Source organism: Vidua chalybeata, chromosome 6 (genome assembly GCF_026979565.1).
Source record: "Vidua chalybeata isolate OUT-0048 chromosome 6, bVidCha1 merged haplotype, whole genome shotgun sequence".
In the NCBI taxonomy this organism is placed as follows: Eukaryota; Metazoa; Chordata; class Aves; order Passeriformes; family Viduidae; genus Vidua; species Vidua chalybeata.
The window spans coordinates 39239996-39258748 of record NC_071535.1 but is presented as its reverse complement, the minus strand read 5'-3'; the positions used below and the strand labels follow the sequence as shown (position 1 = coordinate 39258748).

The following is an 18753-nucleotide window of genomic DNA, read 5'->3' as shown; positions in this document are numbered from 1 at the left end:
ATATTAGAAAAGATTCATCACCCAGAGGGTGTCTGGGCACTGGAACAGTCTGCCCAGGGAAGTGATCACAGCACAAGCTTGACAGAGCTCAAGAAGTGTTATGACTATACTCTCAGGCACATGGTGTGACTCTTAGGGATATCCTGTGCAGGGCCAGGAGTTGGACTCGATAATCTATGTGGGTGCCTTCCAACTCAGGACATTCTGTGGTTCTGTAAATCATTTCCAAATCACTGTTCGTTTGTGCCAGTGTACCAGGCCCGGTGCCCTGAGGCTGGCTGCTGGAGCAGGTGATGCCTGAAACGCTGCTCTGAGCTTTTCCCCCGTAGCAGATGACCCACGGCGGGCACTGCCCCATAGCTATTCTAAAGCTCCCTTCTCTCGGTCCAGGCCCACAGCGGCCCCAGAAGCACAGCCCTGGGGCACAGCCAGCAGGGCTCCCCAGCAGCTGTGGGACTGCGGTAAGCGCTCCGAGGGGTCTCGGAGCGTGCAACGTCCGATGTGCGCACAGCGATGCCGTGACCCCGCGAGGCGTCCGGCCGGCAGCCAGCGCAGCAGCCAGGCTGACCCGGGGCTAACGCTGCCCCTCTTTAATCCCGGGACCCGAAGGAAAGAGGCACCGTGCTCTCTCCTCGTCCTTCACACCCACGGACGAGGCGGGGGGGGGGGCCGGCCCAGCACGACTCTACCGCGGCCGCGGCGCCGATTGGGCCCGGCCGGCTGCCGTCCCCGCGGGGGTGTCTGGGAAGGAGAGATCATGGCGGCGGAGCCGAGCAAGACGGAGATCCAGACCCTCTTCAAGCGGCTTCGGGCAGCGCCGGCCAACAAGGTAGCGGAGAGCGGCCGGGGTCCGCCGGACTGTGCGTGCCGGGCTGTTGCTCTGCGGCCGCGGCCTGCGCTCCGACCGGGCCCCGGTGGGCTCCGGGCCGCGCTGCGGCGGCTGTTGGGGCGGCCGGGCAGCGGCCCTTGGGGAGCGCCTGGGCAGAGCGGCCGGGGCCGCCGAGCTGCGGCAGGGGGTGGCAGTGCGGCAGAGCCGTCGCTTCAACCTGGCTGTCCCTCTGCCTTCGCTTTAGTCGTGCTTCGATTGCGGCGCCAAGAACCCGAGCTGGGCCAGTATCACCTACGGGGTATTCCTGTGCATCGACTGCTCCGGCGTCCACAGGTCCCTGGGCGTACACCTCAGTTTCATCAGGTGCGTGGGGAGCGCGGCCGCGGTACCGCCGGCAGGCCTGGAGCAGCCATCCCGCCTTGGGGTGGGAGCACGCAGGGACTGCGAGAGAAGCCTTACCGCGGAGCGATCACCTCGGCGTTTATGAGGCTTGCTCGCAGGAGGTTCTGGGTCACTCAGCACTTCCAAAATGGAGTTTTCAAAGCACCTCAAGGTGGAACGTCGACATGTTGCTTTCGCTAACCTTGCAGAAACGCTATCTGGACTTGGCATTGTAGGAACAAAGATGAGAGTGTGGTGCGTGAATCTTGTCAGTTAGGCAGCAGTGTGGTGTACATAATTTTTTGTAATGCTGAGCAAGGCAAAAAGAGGAATATTGTTTGATCTTTTTGGTGTCAGCCTAATGGGGAAGATGGTGTTGGCTTTTCAGCTTGCTTCTTGTTTTCAGTACTTGTAAAAATTAGCACTTTATGTTAAGAGAACTGTGACCTTTACTTGTTAGGAGAGAAGTTGAGTAACTGGTATGAGACACACTGTTTCCCTTAGCTTTACTTGGTTGTATTCTCGGTTGCTTTGTCACGTGTTTTGGCCTGACCTGTGGGACAGGCTGAATATGAGTCTCTCATGTTGTGGTGAGATCACGTGTAGAACAAAAGTTCTTGGCTGTGCTTTCCTAGCTCAAGCTCTGCCCTCTAAACAAGCAGTACAAGGGAGAGATCCTCAAAATTTGGATAAAAGCTGGTCTTTTTCCTCACGTTGAAAGTTGAAATTAATTTTTTAGAGGAGTAAAAAAATTCCCAAGATGTTCTTTCCACCTTTGTCTCCTACACTTTGGAATATTAGTGGGATATCTCACTATTTTAGGCCAGAGCTTGGTTTTGCATTTGGTTTGCCTGGTCTTTATTAATAGAAATAATTGGTTCTCACACAGGTCCACAGAGTTGGATTCTAACTGGAACTGGTTCCAGCTGAGGTGTATGCAAGTGGGCAGTAATGCCAACGCGGTGAGGAGCCTCTGTAGGCATTTTGCTTGCTTTCCCTCTTGCTAATCCACATCTTCTGCTTCATGTCCCTTTCCTTTGTGTGGCTTTCTTGGTACCAGTCTGATCTGAATTGTGTAATTAAGGGGGGAATTTGTCAAGTGTGCTTGGAAGTCAGACTGTGACCTTTGCATGCCTTGTTTTCTGATATGCAGATCTCTCATTTTTTTTGCACCTCATTTAAATGAGAGGCATACCCTTCTTAAATGATAAAGTTAATAACACTGATCGGTTTGAAAGCTCATGCTCAGCTTTGTGTCTCAGAATCATCTCTCTGTAGAGAAGACGGATGATTTTCATAGGCCTCTGGAGTGAGACTTCTTGTAGAAAGCTGATCGATGAATGGTTGGTTTATGCTGTGTTCTCAGTTTTTCATCCTCTGTCTCTGGGAAGTTTTCTTTTTTTGTTGAGTTTGTCTAGTGCTTGCTTGAGTATGATCTAGCAGTCAGGAGACTGAATATTCCTCTCTTTTCAGACTGCTTTCTTCCGCCAGCATGGCTGTACCACCACAGATGCCAATGCCAAATATAACAGTCGAGCTGCCCAGATGTACAGGGAAAAGATCCGGCAGCTGGCAAGTGCTGCCATGGCCAAGTATGGCACTGATGTAAGTCTGAGAGCTCTGGAGTGCTAGATGGGTAGTGCTGGATGCTGAGTCTTGTAGGATACCTTCTTTTTTCCCTCTCCTGTCTTTAGTTGCTTATAGACGGACTGAGTGGAGCCCCTGGGCACTCCCCTGAGAAGAGTGATGCTGATTTCTTCATGGAGCACACACAGGTGAGAAGAGCTGCCTAAACCAGGCAGCCTTAATAGCTCTCCAATAGCCAGCTGTTCAGCCAGGAGCAGTCCCACTTAGCTTGGAAGGACTCTAAATTGTATAATTAATCAGTAGTAATGTGGAGGAAGTCAGACTCAGTCATCTGCCTGGGACATAGTCACAGATCTGAACAGTCCCTGTAATATCCATGTCCTTTGTTTTTGAGACCATCTTTAGCTTCAAGAACTCAAAGCTACCACCAATGCTCTGGAAGATGCTTTGTGTGCTGTGTTAATGCTTAGTTTCTTTGTACAGTTAAAGCAAGGACTAGCTATTACTCTGACCTTCTGCTTTAGAAGAAACTTTTCAGTGCATAGACCCTTGTAAACTGGATTTGGGCAACTGCACCATGCCAGGCAGACTTTCTCAGGTAATGGCAAATAGAGACAGTGGAAGTGGATATGAATTTTTTCCAGGAAAACTCATTTACACTTTCTCCCAAATTTAAACTCATTTCTTTTCACCTGAGAAGTCCTCACATTAACCAGCTTGTCAAATGATTCTGTCATTCCTCCTGGCGTTACATTCAGCTTAGGTTCCTTTTTGTTTTCTTCATTTTTGTCCCTGCTAAGGGAATGTGGACTTGTCCATATGTTATGTTCAAGGAAGGCATAGTCTGAAGTTTTAAATAAGTTTCCTTTGGCCTAAAATTGAATACAGGTCACTGTAGTAAATTCAGGATTGTTTGGTTCATTCATCTTCTGGAAATAACTGGAATGAGTATCTCCTTGCAGTCTTCCAGTACCTGGGATGTAGCAGATGCCACCCAGAATCCTGCACAGTCTTCTACAGAGATGGAAAAAGCAGCAAAGTCATCAGAAGGCAGTGAAGTTTCGAGTGAGTTCTTTACTGAATAATTTTTCCAGGAACTTGCCTTCATTTCCAGGAGAGTACAGTTCTGTACCACTGTTGGAAGGGCTGAACTTATCCTTTCATTCAGGCCTGAAGGAGTGGAAGTTCTGCACACTCTTATGATGTTTAGTTAAATTAGTGGAGACTTCTAAAAACACTGCTCCATTTGGGCTCAGTTCTTCACTTTTCCTGAAATGTACACAAAACTGTTTTGGGGATTAGCTGCCCCATTTCCCTGCTTTCAGACATTATTTGTCTAAACATTCTTCTCTATCCCTTGAATTTGGTGGGTCTGAAAATTACATAGGACAGAAAAATTTCTAGGGTGAAGGACAAGGAAACCAGGAACCTGGGGGCATAGCTGTAATTTGAAACAGCTTTGTATATTTCCCTGCAGAGTGTTTGCTTTCTTGTACTGTGTTAAGAACACTGCAGAAGGAATAATTTGCTCTGTGGAGAAATAAAGTTGTTTTGCTTGGGAAATTGCGTATTTCAAGCTATAACTGAATTTATTTGTGGGGGCAGAGGAGCTAGGAGAGATGTAGTGGAACTGTGAACATACTGGAAAGAAACAGGTTGAGAATCAATCTGCTGAATGTTCTCTTCTGGTTTTGTGCCCACAGATCCCACCCAAGGTCCATCTATTGACTTGTTGAGCACATCTCCTAAGGCTCCTCTAGGTAAGACTCTTCACTTTCAGATCAGTCTTGCTCTTATACCCACTGCTCAGTAGTAAGCTCAGTGAAGCTGGAAGCAATAAGCCAGTTTCCAGAATGTCTAAACGAGCTTATCTCCCTTTTGAGCCAGTACTTAGGATGTTCCTGAAGGCCAAAACCAAGTCACAGTTTTCTGGAGGTTTCCTCCTTGTTTTGGATAATTAAGTTTAAAGCTGCTGCTTTCCCAAATGCATGTTTTCCTGGTTTTAGATAAAACTTGGGACTTGCATATCTAGAACTTGGGTGATCAAGGCCACATGGCTGTTTTTATTGTTTTTTTTCCCCACAGAACCTTTGGAGACAAATGAATTTTTAGCTTTCAGAATAATAGGGATTTGTATCTGATTCTCCCCTGCCATTACTGTCCTGGCTGCACACAGAACATCTAGCTGGAGCTTCTTCCTTTATTTAGAGAGTGCTCCTAGCCCACAGTGGGTTCATTCTGGGTGGAAAGCCTGTGTCCTCAAGTGTCTTTTCATTCCCCATGTTTTACATCTCTTCCCCAGACATGTCCATGTATCTGTCAACACAAGGGGCTGCTCCTGCTGGAGGTAACTGGCTAACAGGTGGCCTGCGCTGGCTGCTTGTGACAACTCTGCTTGCCCCTCCTGAGATTCTGCCTTCAATTCTAACTTTAGCTTCCTGTGCTTAGAGGGAGAGAACAAGACAAAGCTTATATTGTTGTACTGAGATCTAAACCAGATATGTCATATCTGTAAAGAGACTGTATTAACATTTCTGTTAAATGTTTCCTGAAATATAAAAATCTCCAAACATAAACCCAAACAACCTCTAATTAAGTGTTAGGAACAGCGAGCGGAAAACAGTTTCAGATTGTGTGAATGTTTTGAATCCCCTTTTTTAAAAAGACTTATCATAAGACTAGAAAAGATAAAAGAAATCGTGTCAAGAATAATTCATGGGCTAACAAAAGTCATGTGACCGTAGAAAGTCAGGAGATGCCCACACAAAAGAAAAGCCCAACAAGGGCAATAAAATATTTTGGACTTACCTATAGGAAGCTGGAAAATGTGCTGGGCAGTCCCTCTCTGCTTTGTTCTTAGACTTTTCCCCAGACATCTGCTGCTTGGCTGGCCTTTGTCTGGTTTTACAAGTGTGGCATGCCATCAAGAGTGACAAGTGCAAGGTATTGGGGAACCTGTTGCTTTTACAGCTTGCTGCACTTTAGGTCCAATTTTTTTTGTATGTTCATGTAAACACAACTTCAGAGTTCTTGCTACTTTGCCCCTAAGGCATTGGTGAGGCTCTGATCTTCACATGCCTCTGAAGCTGCATTTTCTTGAATTTGTGTATGGGATAAATCTAGTCTTTCTCTGACTACCCTGATACCTGCTGCATAACACTCAGAGGAGTAATTCACCGTTCTTAATTCAATTGTAAGTTGCTCCAGAAATGGACATGCTTCTTTAGGCCACCAGCCTGCAACTGTGGAGCTTCTACATGCATCTTTCTTGATTTCACCCAGGCTTCTGATGTGAAGATGCATGGTGTGCCCTGGACACTACTGCAGCTGGACTGTGGTGGATGTTCATGTGTGTTGCTGTCTAAGTTTGGCCTCTTAAATTAATTCCCTTCTGCTTATTTGCTGCTTCCCTCCTTTTGCAGAACTTAAATCCTCCCTCATTGGAAAGAAGAAGCCAGGAGCTGCCAAGAAAGGGGTATGTCTGAGCTCTTTTATGGAGGGGAGGTAAAGCATGTCTTGCATTTCTGCTGTCCTTTCCCTGATTCTTGCTTTCCACTTAACAAGGCTGTAGAGATTTGCTTTGGGGAAAGGAGACCTTAAGCAGCCTATATATTATTGCCAAAAAAATTATGTTCTGGATCATTACTGGTTGTGGTCTGAAGCATATGTGGTTGATCTCTAAGTGTTGGCCACTGATAGGTTAACTCTTGGATGTTCTTCCATACTTTGTTGCAAACTCATTTGGGTCTGTAGGCTGTGACTACATAGGGAGACTGAAAGCCTTATTGGTGCAGCAAGAAGTAGGATTCAGGTTTTCTTCTACCTAAATGAACAGTCTGGGATGAAGAATTCATGGGATTTTGTTCTTGTTTTTTAGCTGGGTGCAAAAAAAGGTCTTGGAGCCCAGAAAGTCAGCAGCCAGAGCTTCAGTGAGATTGAGCGGCAAGCCCAGGTGGCAGAACAGCTGAGGGAGCAGCAGGCAGTGGAATCCAGGAAACAAGCCGAGGAGTCCATGTAAGTGCCCTCTTTGGGATAAGTACCTTGCATACCTAAGGCAGAAGTAGTGTGAGGTTAATGCTGTTCACCCTAGGACCACCAAATGTGACTACAGAACATACTGCATGAGAGGAAGAGCAGTAGCTATATGCCAATATGGCCCTTGTAGCAGGGCACAAGTTATACTGCTGTATTTTATTCAAATTAGCATTCCTGGAAGAGCATAGGGAGCAGATACTTCTGTGTATTGTGTGTTTCCGTTCACCTTTGGACAGGACTGAAAAAGCCAAAGGCTGAACTGGATCGATCATTCTGGGTGCAGGGGTGGGGAGTAGATAGACATTGTGATACTTGCAGTAAGGAAATCATGGTTAGCCAAAGACTTGAATCCCAGTGGAGGAGATGGCAAAACAAGCAGTAACTTCTGTGCAAGGATTTTGGCAGAGCTGTTATGAAAGTGGCTGTTTTGAAGCCACTGTTGGGGTTACTTAATCACTTGTTCTTCTACAACAGCGAGGGAGGGTAATGAGCTGGCACCCACCATGGCTCTTTCCCTTAGAGTCACCTCAATGCGACTGGCTTATCAGGAACTGCAGCTTGATCGGAAGAAGGAAGAGAAAAAACTCCAGAACCTTGAAGGGAAGAAACGTGAACAAGCAGAGAGGCTGGGCATGGGATTGGTGTCCAGAAGGTACTTGGCTGTAGATGGCACAGTATAGACAAGTGTCTTGGAAGTACCCTGCTCTGGAAAAGTTTCTTGAAGGCAGCAGTTTGCTCTTGTAATAGATAAGGAGATGAGTTAAAATGCTCATATGCTGTTCTCTGACTGAAAATGCTTCAGGCCCCAGAAGGAATAGGGACTCTGTTCAAAGGTTCTGGTTCTCATTTGAGCTTTTCGACAAGATTTGTGTGGCCTGTCTAGCACTAGAGTCCTGCTGCTTGACAGGTGTCCCTCCACAGAATCCTTCCTTTAAGAAGGTAGCTCAAGACTTCTGAGGGAACATAGATAAGTGGTGAAGGGGGCTGACATCCCCCAACTCTCCCTCATAACTTGTCTCACCTGCCCTGCCTGTGAAGGCCAGAATCAGTTTTTAGGCAGACTGGTTGTAGGGACTGGATGTTGTCAGACCTGTTAGCCCTGACTCTGCCTGTTTGTTGTGCTAGTTCTGTTTCACACTCGGTGATGTCTGAGATGCAAGTAATTGAGCAAGAGACGCCACTGGTAGCAAAATCTTCCCGCTCCCAATTGGACTTGTTTGAAGATGGTGGAAGCTTCACATCTGGACCCCCCAAGTAAGATTTAGCTTTAGTAGAGTCTTTGCTTATTCCTGAATTTTATGTCTGGTGTAAATTACCTATTTTTCGTACCTAGGTACAAATACAGTCCCTTCTCATTTGAAGATGCATTTGGCTCACGATGGGAAACGGACTCTTCATGGGGTATGGACAAAGAGGAGGAACCAGAGGTGACCGTTTCCAGCATTCGGCCAGTTTCAGAGAGGTAAAGTGCTTGCCACTGCTAGTGAATCTTGTGCTCTTGTGTAGGGGACAAAGAATAAGTGTGGGAGCTGTGGCATAGATGCTGGAGCCTCGTGCTGCAGAAAATGACTTGCACAGACAAGCCCAAGAAAAAGGGCCTTGAGTGAAAGGGCCTTGGACACTTCTTTGCCTGTCATATCTGTAAGTTTATACAGCCTTTGCGGTCATTGAGTGCTGACTGTCCTGAGATGGGGAGAGGAGAGCCCCAATGCAATTAACACTTAAGGATGACTTGCTTTCCTTTGATTAGATGAGGTCTGAGACAGAAGTCTTGATTCTTTACTGTGTTGGTGAGCTTAATCGGAGATGTCTCCTCTTGTTTCCTCAGACCTGCCAGTAGGCGGGAGATTGAGAACAGGCCATCCATGGTGGAATCCAATGAAGCCCGGCAGAAGTTTGCAGGGGCTAAAGCTATCTCTTCAGATATGTTTTTCGGGCGGGAGGCAGATGCTGAGGTAGATGCATTCTGCACTGCTTATACTGGTAAAGCTCTGGCTTTACCTCCTCCTGTTTGCTCAGGTTCTTTCCTATATAACCTTTTTGTTTTGTTTTCTGCTGCAGTATGAAGCCAGATCCCGACTGCAGCAGCTCTCAGGCAGCAGTGCCATCAGCTCTGCAGACCTGTTTGGAGAGGCTGACAATGTGCACTCAGGTTTGTTAGTACTCAGTGGGTTGAGGAAGGGGGCAGCTTTGGAAGATCTGGACTGGAGGGGATCATGGTGTTTTGTGGAGCTGAGGGACTCTGGGCTAACTCCTCCTGGTTCTTGTAGGTGGTGTGTCTATTGGAAATGTCCTGCCTGCAGCTGACATTGCACAATTCAAGCAAGGAGTGAAATCAGTTGCTGGCAAGATGGCTGTCCTGGCCAATGGGGTTATGAACTCCCTTCAGGTGAGTTTACATTATGGCAACTTGAGAAAGGCTGTTGTCACATTCAGGGACTGTCACCATTATCTGGCTTCCATTGGAATTATCGCTATTTTCTCAAATTATGTGGAAAGTCCCAGGTAGATACCTGTCTTTTGTAGCTGTTGACTGCAGTACAATAGCTGAGCAATTGCAGGGGGGCAGTGAACTCTACTTGGCCAGCCTTACCCTCCTCCTGCACAGGACACCTTGTCATGTCAGATACACCTTCTCCCACAAATTCCAGGCAGAATTTTAGAAGTCAAGGTCGTTTTACCTTCTGCCTTTGTACAGTGTCCTGTCTAGATAACCTCACACTGCATTAAAATACCAAACCCCCCAATTTCTTGTTATCTGTCTCTGTATTTTGCACAAAGGTGTTGTAGCAAGGTGTGTCTGTCTGTTTCCTCCTTAGGATCGTTATGGTTCATATTGATGACCCAGGGACTGCGAGGGGAAGCCAGCAAGAGGCACTGATGCCAACTTTGCCTGGAGTAAACTCCACAGGATTGTCTTATTTGTCTGGGTTGGGTGGGGAGGGGAGAAGGTAAGCGGAGGGAGTCAGGACATGGCTGTGCCCAGGATGCTTTCTGAATATCTCTGGATTCCACTCTATTAAAATTCAATGTGCCCTCAAACCCACTGCTATCTACTAGCCAGTGGAGACAGGCCTTCTTGCAGGGTTAACCTCATTGCTGTAAAAGATATGACAGGAACTCCTGGGCTGCCCTCATCAGTGCTCCTGTCCTTCTTTGGCCCATACCTTAGCTCACCAAGTGACAGAGAAAAGGGGAATGCTATTTTTCTGAACATCATGTGACATGACTGTTTTTTGTTCTGATCACTACTCCCAATCCATGGTGCTGTGGAGTCCTCTGTATTTGCAGGGTTTGCCTTTTACCATGACCTAGTCCTTTTTACTGTCTTCTAAACCAACATATATGAATGCAGGAGAAAAAAAAAATCAAAGATTATTTTTTTAGCTTCTAACTACGTCATCAGCAAAAAAGGCCCAGGTAAAGAAGTAAAGAAATTCACTGGATCCCTGGTTTATTTTGTTGCCCAGCTTTGGATCAGATCAAAGTACTGAGCTTCTGACTTAACCATGAGGTGTAGCAGTGAGAACTTTTAGTCCTGTTCAGCTTAGTCTCTGGTTTGAACAAGAGTGCTCTTCTCTTCCTTGGACTATGGTGTTGAGGACTAGGTAGTAAGAAGAAGGGTGGGAAAGGGCTAGTTACACACTGTTAGCAAAAGAGAGGTTGGGGCTGTTCTGGAGCCGTTTGTCTGGGACTGGGAAGAGGCTTGCATGGGTTTCACCTCTCCAGTTGCAGGGCTGCGGCAGCTACTCAGCTGCTCTGTGCTGATGTTTCACTTTGGTGGGGGGGCATGATGGGGGTAAGGGTCGCGTCTTCCTGTTCTTTGTCTCTGTGCTCTGACGCAGTTGTGTCAATGTTACAGTATGCTGGGGCTGCAGGGAGCACTGGTGTGGCTGCCCTACGGCTGTAGGGTGTGGTAGCGATGCAGGCACTCAGGGGTGGGGCCGGCACCTTCCCCGGCCGAGAGGCGGGGTTCCTGGGGCCCTGGAAGACGGCCGGGGCCCTCCACTGGTCCTGCCCACCAGATTCCACTCCCCCTGAGGGGGGGCCGGGGCAGCCCAGAAGACCGGAGAAGCCAGACGCAACAGAGCCCTGATATAGCGTGCTTTATTGCCAGGCTGTCACAGCCACTCACCAAGCTGGGAGAGAATGCACAGATAATAAATTATTTAACTTAAAATAAACAAACAACCCTCCTGGCACCCTGCTACAAGCTTTGGGTACCAGCTCCTGGTGGCCTGTGCTGTAGCACTTTATGACCAGGAGGAGCAAGGAGGCTCCCAAAGAAGCATGAGAAATTGAAGTTCCCCCCCAAAATAACTAGTCTATGCAAGCTGGGGTGCAGGAGCTGGGCTAGACAAAGCATTCGGGTCTGTGGAAGTTTAAACTGCTGAGATGGTTACCATTAATGCAATGTGATGGTACTTATTTTTGTAGTTTTAAGGGCTACACTGCTGCTCCAACAATACCAATATTTACAAAAGACCCCAACTTGATCTCATTTGATGACTGCTTCCTTTTCCCTTAGTGCTTCTGCCCACCTAGCCTCAGTAGGTGCTCTATATGCTTGCAAGCCATACTACCTGTGGCCAAGGAATTTAACAACCCTATCCCTCTTTTCTAAATCCTCTGAAATTCACTTTTCCAAATGACCATAATATGCTGTTGGAGGGACAGGGAGACCTCACAGAAGGGCACTTAGTACAGCAGCGGAGCCAGACAGCACCATGCAGTACTTACTGCAATCTAGCTTATTTGCTGTGGCAAGTCTTGGACACATGGAGGAGAAAGCACAAAGCAGAGACAGGTTGCATGGCAATATCTAAGCTTCCCTTTTTTAGGAACTTCAGGAATCTCCTTACCTTGATCATATGCAGATGCAGCTTTACTGGGAATAATAATGGAACAGAAGTGCAGAGCCACTGCTGGCAATTTAACCACTCTGTTATCTGGGCCAAATCTGAGCAGAGCTACACAACAAATCACTGGCAAGCGGCCTGTACTAGTGCTCTCACTGCTTCAACACCTGCTGAACTGTGGAACTGGGAGGGAGCACACCTGGCTGGTTCCAAGTGGTGGCAGACCTGGCAGCTGCTGGCTTGTCTTGCCTGCCAGCAGAGGGAAGCATAACTCTGTAAATGGCTTCTGCAGAGGCGCTATTCCTGCACGGATTTGGAGCTAAGAAAAAGGCAAGTTGTTCTTGGGAAAAGATGGGTGAACCCAGCACTGGGGATTCGCACAGCCACACACACACTGCTGATGTAGGCAGAGCCCACTGTTAGAGCAGATGCTCTGGGAGGAGGTGCCGTTCCTCCAGTGGGTTCTGGAGAACCCAAGATGGGAATGATCCCCACCCTCACAACCTTCAGTTTTCAGAGGAGTCTGTCTCTTCATTAGAGCCTTCACTCTCAGCATCCATTTTTCGGCGATGGTGTAGAGGTTTCCAAGGTGAGTTAATCCTGGGTGAGTTACGCACAAGCATATTTGCTGTGTCTGCACTGGAGCTGGCAGGACCAGAGACAGAAAGCCCTGATACCTGAGCTACCCTGAAAGAGAAAAGAAATGTGCTAGACAGCATGTTGCAAAAACTTCTACTGCAGCACTCTTGGAGTGAACCTTGGAGAAAGACTTAAAACTAGCACAGGGATGGAAAGATGTTCATGGCACAGAGGGGGAATACATTGCACTGGTACCTCCCAGACTCACTGTGTGAATCTTTTCCTATTTAAACATATCTTCTGGGCTGATCTCATTCCTTCCAACACTCCTACTTTTCACCATCCAAACAAAACTTCCCCGTTGATTAAAGACTGCTGCTTCCTCTAGATCCCTCTTTGAGTCACACTCTTCCCCTCTGCTTCTGAAGATTTTTGTAAGGATTTCTTTAACTGCACTGAGGCACCACAAAGAAAGAAGCTCTTCCTGTTCAGGTTGCTCTTGTATCTCCTCTATTGTTTTGTAGTAGAGCAGAGGAATAGGACAGTACTTTATTCCACTCTTCTTTAGCATGCTACCTTTAATCTGTTGCTTTACTGCCTAGTTTAGGCAATTCCACTTACAATTTCTCAATTTCCTGATCCATGACAGGGTCCAGAAGCAAGTCTCCTTTATCTGGCAGAGCTCCTAGGGGAAAAAAAACAAACAAACAATGAAAGTATCAGCAGAGTTAGGCTATTCATTCTTCAAGAAAAGTGTTCAAGGCATAGCAGCATCCAAAATCTGGCCTGCAAGACAGAGAACACTTTTCCTTATACCTCTTACAGAAATGGACACAACGTTGAGGATCATAGACAGATAAAGAATGATGATCCATTTGCTGTCTTTCATACATGCTGTAGCTGAGCTCACACTAAACTGGAGGCAGCTTCAGTAGCCCCACCTCCTTCAGCCCTGAGGATTGGCAGTTTTCATTCACTGTACAAAATTAGAGTACTGGCTGTCAGGGAGATGGCAGTCTGTCAGCTTTGGGATTCTGTTCATTGCCCAGTATAGTCACCAGTACCAGATGTAGTAGATGTGGTGTTGTCAGTGCCACAGCCTGAAACATGCACTATACCACCCAGAGTTATTCACGTTTTTGTGCCACCTGCCTTTCTTGTGGCATACTGATCTTGGGGATCAAAACACTCCATGGATTTAAGGCTTTTGCTTTCCTTGCAACTCAGGAAAGTCAGGCCTGACTCTTGCACATTGCCTACAGTAGTTGAGTGTGGGTGAACTGTGCTCTAGCATTGGTTGCTGTCTGGGTGTGAGCATGAAAGGCTGGGCCAGTACTTGGGTACCCTCTCAGTCTAAGATCAACATGCTCCTTTTCACTTTAGAAACCCTACTCCAGATGAAGGACATGATATAGTTCAGGACTGGAACAGCTGATTAATAATCCTTGCTCTTCTCTGAAAACACTGGGACCTTAGCAGAGCCAGAAAGGAAGATGGGGCTCTTAGGAAAGCCCTCCTTCCTAATTCTTTAACAAACTCCACGTTGTATAGGGGTCATGGGAGAGAGTGATCCACCAGCACAGAAATGACAAAGAACAGCACAGAGATTGCTTAACAGAGCCTGGAGAGTACCACTGCACACCAGGGCAAAAACCTATTTCATAATCTATACCAACAGGACCCTGAGGAATGATCTTTCTAAGGTTTTTCAGGAGACTTGGGTGCTACACTCAATACCTTTGGGAAGGGGATTTGTATTCCTTGAGGGGACGCAAATATGTTTGCTGGCTCTGTTACCTTGCTCTTGCAGGAGAGGCTGGAGAGCCACCTGTCCCACAGAGGCAGGCTGGCAGTAGTCATCAAAACTGTAGCAATGAGTGCCTGAAAACTAGATTAAGTTTAGACCAGAACTGATTCCCATTTACCTGGGTTCTGGTCTATTCTTCCTGTAAATGAGCAGGAAAGTCTGGCACTGCAAAACAGTGTCAGGAGATCCATGGAAGTGTCCCAGACTTCTTTTTGTGGGCTCAATTAAAAGAATAAACAACTAAAGCTTAACTTAGTTCTCTAATTGCAGAGTGCACAGTGAAGTCTCTAGGGCACAAGATTTACTTGGGAGAGTTGATAAATGGCACTTGAAGAATTCACAAATCAACATTGACATTGGAGATACACTGCAGATTCCAGTCTGCCTGGCAAACTCAATGGCACTGTCCAAGCTGCTTTAATCTCTATCCCTGTTCCTCAAGAGGAGCTGCTGGCTTTGTGGGACCAAAACCTCCTCTGCCTGAAACTGCCCTCGCTGAAGGGTTTTGGGGAGCTTATGATCCCCTACAGATCAAAGACTATTGAAATCACCCTTCAGGAGAGATTAAAAGACACCAGGAAAAGAATCCTTCTTTCCTTGCCAAAAACGTTAGCACCTGTCAGAATTGTGGTTGCTGCCCCTCCTCTGAGAGAGGTCTCAGCAGGAGGCTGGCAGAGGGCCAGAGGAGGGGCCTACATTCATGGAAACGAAAACCCACTCACTTTGTAGATGGCACAATGTAGGCTGTGGGCAGGAGTATTTTTTCTTTTCATCTGTTTTCTTTATGCTTGACTAGAAGTGGATTTCATAGGGCAAAGGAAAAAAAGATTTTGCTTGCTGCCATCCAGGCATCACCTTCCTCCCAGTGAATACACTGCTTTCTAAGCCTGTTTTCAGAGGGGATTGCAGGGGTGTATTCATGCACCTTTGATACATAATCTGCCCTGCCCCAGAGGAACATTAGCAGCTTAAATGGTTTGCTGTAAGAAGGGGTTCAGCCAGGGAAGACACACTTTTACTTTACTATGACAGCACCTGTGCAAAAGAAGCAGCCCTCAGGCAAGGTACACCTTTTCATTGAGTTTTGTCTTTGCAATTAGGGACTGGCAGATACTCAGGCCCAGAAGAGGATACTTACCCAAAGACAGAGAGAGTCATCTACCCTTAATGGCCAAGTGCTGAATGGAGATGGGCTGAGTGTTTGGGAACACCCCCACACACAGCCCTCCCTCCCTGCTCCTTCCACTTAAATTTATCTCCTGGATACAGTCTTGTCAAACAGAAAAGGCATTTCTGTTCCTCTCTGTAAGAGGAGGAAGAGCACAAGCAAGGCATATGGGGGAAATATGAAATTGTGAGTGAATTATAGATGGATTACATACTGTCTTTAGCCAATGTAACACTGCTTCCTTGCTCCAAACCAGCACAACATAGACACAAGCAGTGAGATGCTGGTTGCTAATCCCTGTGGTTCCCACAGCACTGTGGTACAGATTTTTGTAGCAGTTTGTGTTTTATGATCGGATTTTCAGCAGGCCACAGATAGCCACTAGCAAGATCACACTATCTTCAGGGAAGATGGGGAAGAGCTGTGAAAGACTGGGCTTTTAACCTTTCAGCCAAGGAGACAGCAGAGGGCTTCCATTAGGTGTGCCTTCTTTCCTTATAGATGAGACCAGCCATTTAAAATCTGCATGAGCACAAAGGGCTAAAACATAGGATGGCACCTCAACTCAGTAAGCCTTGAGGAAGCTCCACAGCTTCAGGTAGACAGTAAAGCACAGTGTTATGTTTTTAAAGTTAATCCATCAACAAAAATATTAAAAACATCCCCTTAATCTCCTCCTGACAGTGTAAAATGTGGGTTATAATTACAAACGAAATTCCATAGAAATACAGAATGACTGAAAATCTAGAGCTGTATAATTTAGAGAAGTCTTACCTAGGGCTCGATTGATGCCCTGATCCTTTGCAAGAGCCATAAGGAATCCATAGAAGGTCATTCTCTGCACACTACTCAGCATTTCCTTCACAAGAGCAGAAGGTGGGCAACTAGGAAAAGAGAGACAGAGATCATCTTGTCTTCTAATTATAATCTTCTTTTTTCTAAGACCCAGCTCAAAATTGAGAAATAAACCCTTTCACCTGGTCTAACAATGTAAGGTTGCCCTGACTCAGTTTAAAATGAAGAGCCACCAGCTTGCTTATTGAGCACCGGATCTGCTCCCCGTTTGCTAAGCAAGATCTTTGCCTGGGGACATCTCTAGGAGCAGTCTTACCTGTCTTCATTGCAAGGACGGTGAGAAAAGCCTAGATTCACTCAGAAGCATACACATCCCAACTCTTAGCATGTTTTTTCAAAAATCCTCTGGAAATACTTGCTTTCAGAAGTCAATAAACTTTCATAGAAGTGTTAAGTTTGGAAAAGACTAAGACCACTGAGTCCAGTGGTTAATGGAGCACCGCTGTGTTCACCACTAAACCAGGTCCCTAACTGTCACATCTACACATTTTTGAACAATTTCAGCGAAGCTGCTATCACATTATTATCAGTGATAGTTATCCAAGGGGCAAGAAAACCTCTCCAATGATAGCCTAAATGTGTCAGAGAACACTATTTAGGTGAGGACTAAATTAGCATATCCCCTTCTTCTACACTCACCTTAACCCCTCGTCCTGAGTTCTAAGCAGTATCTTCATGGTGATTCTTGCTCTTGACCAATACTCCTTGAAGGATTTAATGCAAAATCAAACTGCCTCATAAAGAGGAAGTGTTGAACAGACAATGGTGTAGTGGTACCCCTGGGAGATGTGGGGGTGGGCTGGTAATCCCTCAGGCAGCAGTGGTTACCAAAGCCTGAGTATTGAACTACTGCATGGAAGGCTGGGAATGGCTCCCCTCATAGTGCTGTGCAAAGCCTGACCTACCAAAGAGGCCCACAGTACTCTTCCCATCCGAAGTTCTCAGGACATACAGGGAATGTAGAACTTTTGTTGTTTAAAAGACCAAAACAACCCATCAACTTCATGCTTAGATATCTATAGCACTGGACAGCAGTTCAGCAGTAATTTTGTGGATCACAAATCTGGATTTGGAAACCTAAAGTAGAAATCAGGTGGGACTTGTTATGAGTTATTGTCCTGAGTTATTTTGTGTTTCTAGACCATGACCTTCTAGGAGGGCATAGTTCTTTGCAGGTAGTGAGAATATAATCAAAGTGTCTGTCAAAGCTATACAGTAAAGTCTGCTGTTGCTCTATCCTCTGCTGAACTAAAGCTGGTCTTGTGCCTGGGATCTGTAGATGGAAACCAGCCTCCAACCCAGGGTATAGACTGAGAGTGTGAACTCGCCTAGGTACTAAGGCTTCCTACTCCGCCCATCCAGTGGGCTCTTTCAACTCCCAAGAACACAACTGCACTTGTTTTTCCCCTCTAGCAAACTCATGATGGATCTCTCCTTGATGAAAGTGTCAATGCAGAAGTGAGATGGAGAGCAGAGACTCAAATCCATCTATTACTTGAAGAAACAGTTCAAACCCCATGTTTCTTTGGTCCATGAAATTGTTTCTCTCATTCAGTTAAAGATGGTCAGCTATGATGTTTCCCTTCGTACTTTTTCAGTGAGAGCCATGTGGGAATATCAGCTTGCTCAAAGTCCTCTCTTTCTTCACAGCTCCAACCTTACAAAGGGTCTCCAGAGACAGAGACTTCAAATTTGTATTTTAGACTCCATTCATACCTGTATTTTGATCTGTCACACAAGGACTCCAGGCACTGGTAGAAGAGAGATGCCTCTACTCCTTCAAGTGGGTTGCAGTCACTTGGGGGCTGGCGCTGCCGATGTTGCCCAGAGGATGATGTTGGCACAATCACAGTATTTGGACTCTTACCAGCCAGCAGATCTTGATAAATGGCAGCCACACTTTCCAGGAACTCTAAAAAAACAGAAACCTATTTAAAACTCAGGGCTGTAACCAGCAAAGCATCCTCCTGACCTACCAGACTGTGGCTTAAACTGTTGTTCTGTGTTGTACATAGCACTAACTGGAAATAAACACAACTCTACAGCATCCTGCATGTTCAGAACAGATATTATGCATGCCCATACATCCATTTCCATAGAAGTTGCTATCTTCTTCTTATTAGGATGATTATGAGATGTCACTCACTCTGTTGAGAAGATTCATCTCAAGGGAACAAAGGCTAGCTAGCACACTGATAAAACAGTGAAGCGTGAAAGCTAATGTAAAACACAAAACTAGTTTGTGATGTCTAAAATGTTTTCCTTCTCCACCTCTTGCCACTGATTAAGAACTCATCCAAGTTGGGAGCAAACTACATTGAACTGCAACAGGAGGAAAGGAAGCATGTTAGTTAGGGCTCCAGGCTGTATATCAGCTTGCCTCCATGCTGCTCCAAAGTAAATATAACACAGGATCTAGAAGAAGGGCCAGGGCAGGTCAGGGCTAGAGTTGGCAGAAAGCCTCTCTCCAGGCTCCTCATACTACCCATTGTTTACTGCAGGAGTCTAATTTTAAACAAGTTTGTTTATGGATGTGGTCAGCAGTTTACAAATCTAGATTCCATTTGGAGTGGTTTGCATGTGTGTGGGTTGGTGGGAGAGCGTATTACAGGCTGCGTGTGTGCACTGTGCCTGGGTGAACAGGACAGGGATG

The 18753-nt window shown here is 46.4% G+C and overlaps 2 protein-coding genes across 5 annotated transcripts in view; one reads left to right on the top strand and one right to left on the bottom strand.

Annotated features, from left to right (window-relative positions):
• Nucleotides 1-283: 283 nt before the first annotated feature.
• Nucleotides 284-10278, top strand: ARFGAP2 (ADP ribosylation factor GTPase activating protein 2). 2 transcript variants are annotated; one of them, XM_053944556.1, is made up of 17 exons: nucleotides 284-829; nucleotides 1074-1192; nucleotides 2100-2172; nucleotides 2684-2815; nucleotides 2905-2985; nucleotides 3760-3862; nucleotides 4501-4557; nucleotides 5100-5144; nucleotides 6220-6272; nucleotides 6675-6811; nucleotides 7353-7484; nucleotides 7958-8086; nucleotides 8166-8294; nucleotides 8661-8787; nucleotides 8894-8984; nucleotides 9103-9221; nucleotides 9652-10278. In XM_053944556.1, exons 1-17 carry the CDS (start codon nucleotides 500-502, stop codon nucleotides 9670-9672), a joined length of 1878 nt encoding a protein of 625 aa, XP_053800531.1. In that variant the 5' UTR covers nucleotides 284-499; the 3' UTR covers nucleotides 9673-10278. The 2 variants fall into 2 exon arrangements, with proteins under 2 accessions (XP_053800531.1, XP_053800532.1); XM_053944557.1 differs by lacking the exon at nucleotides 5100-5144 and having other exon boundaries at nucleotides 290-829.
• A 645-nt stretch (nucleotides 10279-10923) lies between these two features.
• CSTPP1 (centriolar satellite-associated tubulin polyglutamylase complex regulator 1) overlaps nucleotides 10924-18753 on the bottom strand; it is a 78694-nt gene continuing 70864 nt past the window's right edge. For all 3 annotated transcript variants that reach the window (XM_053944568.1, XM_053944569.1, XM_053944570.1), the window contains 4 exons: nucleotides 17817-18012; nucleotides 16020-16129; nucleotides 12892-12955; nucleotides 10924-12378 (listed from right to left, as the gene is read on the bottom strand). In XM_053944568.1, the coding sequence (XP_053800543.1) occupies nucleotides 12198-12378; nucleotides 12892-12955; nucleotides 16020-16129; nucleotides 17817-18012 (551 nt within the window). In that variant the 3' untranslated portion in view covers nucleotides 10924-12197. The remainder of the gene's footprint in view (nucleotides 12379-12891; nucleotides 12956-16019; nucleotides 16130-17816; nucleotides 18013-18753) is intronic.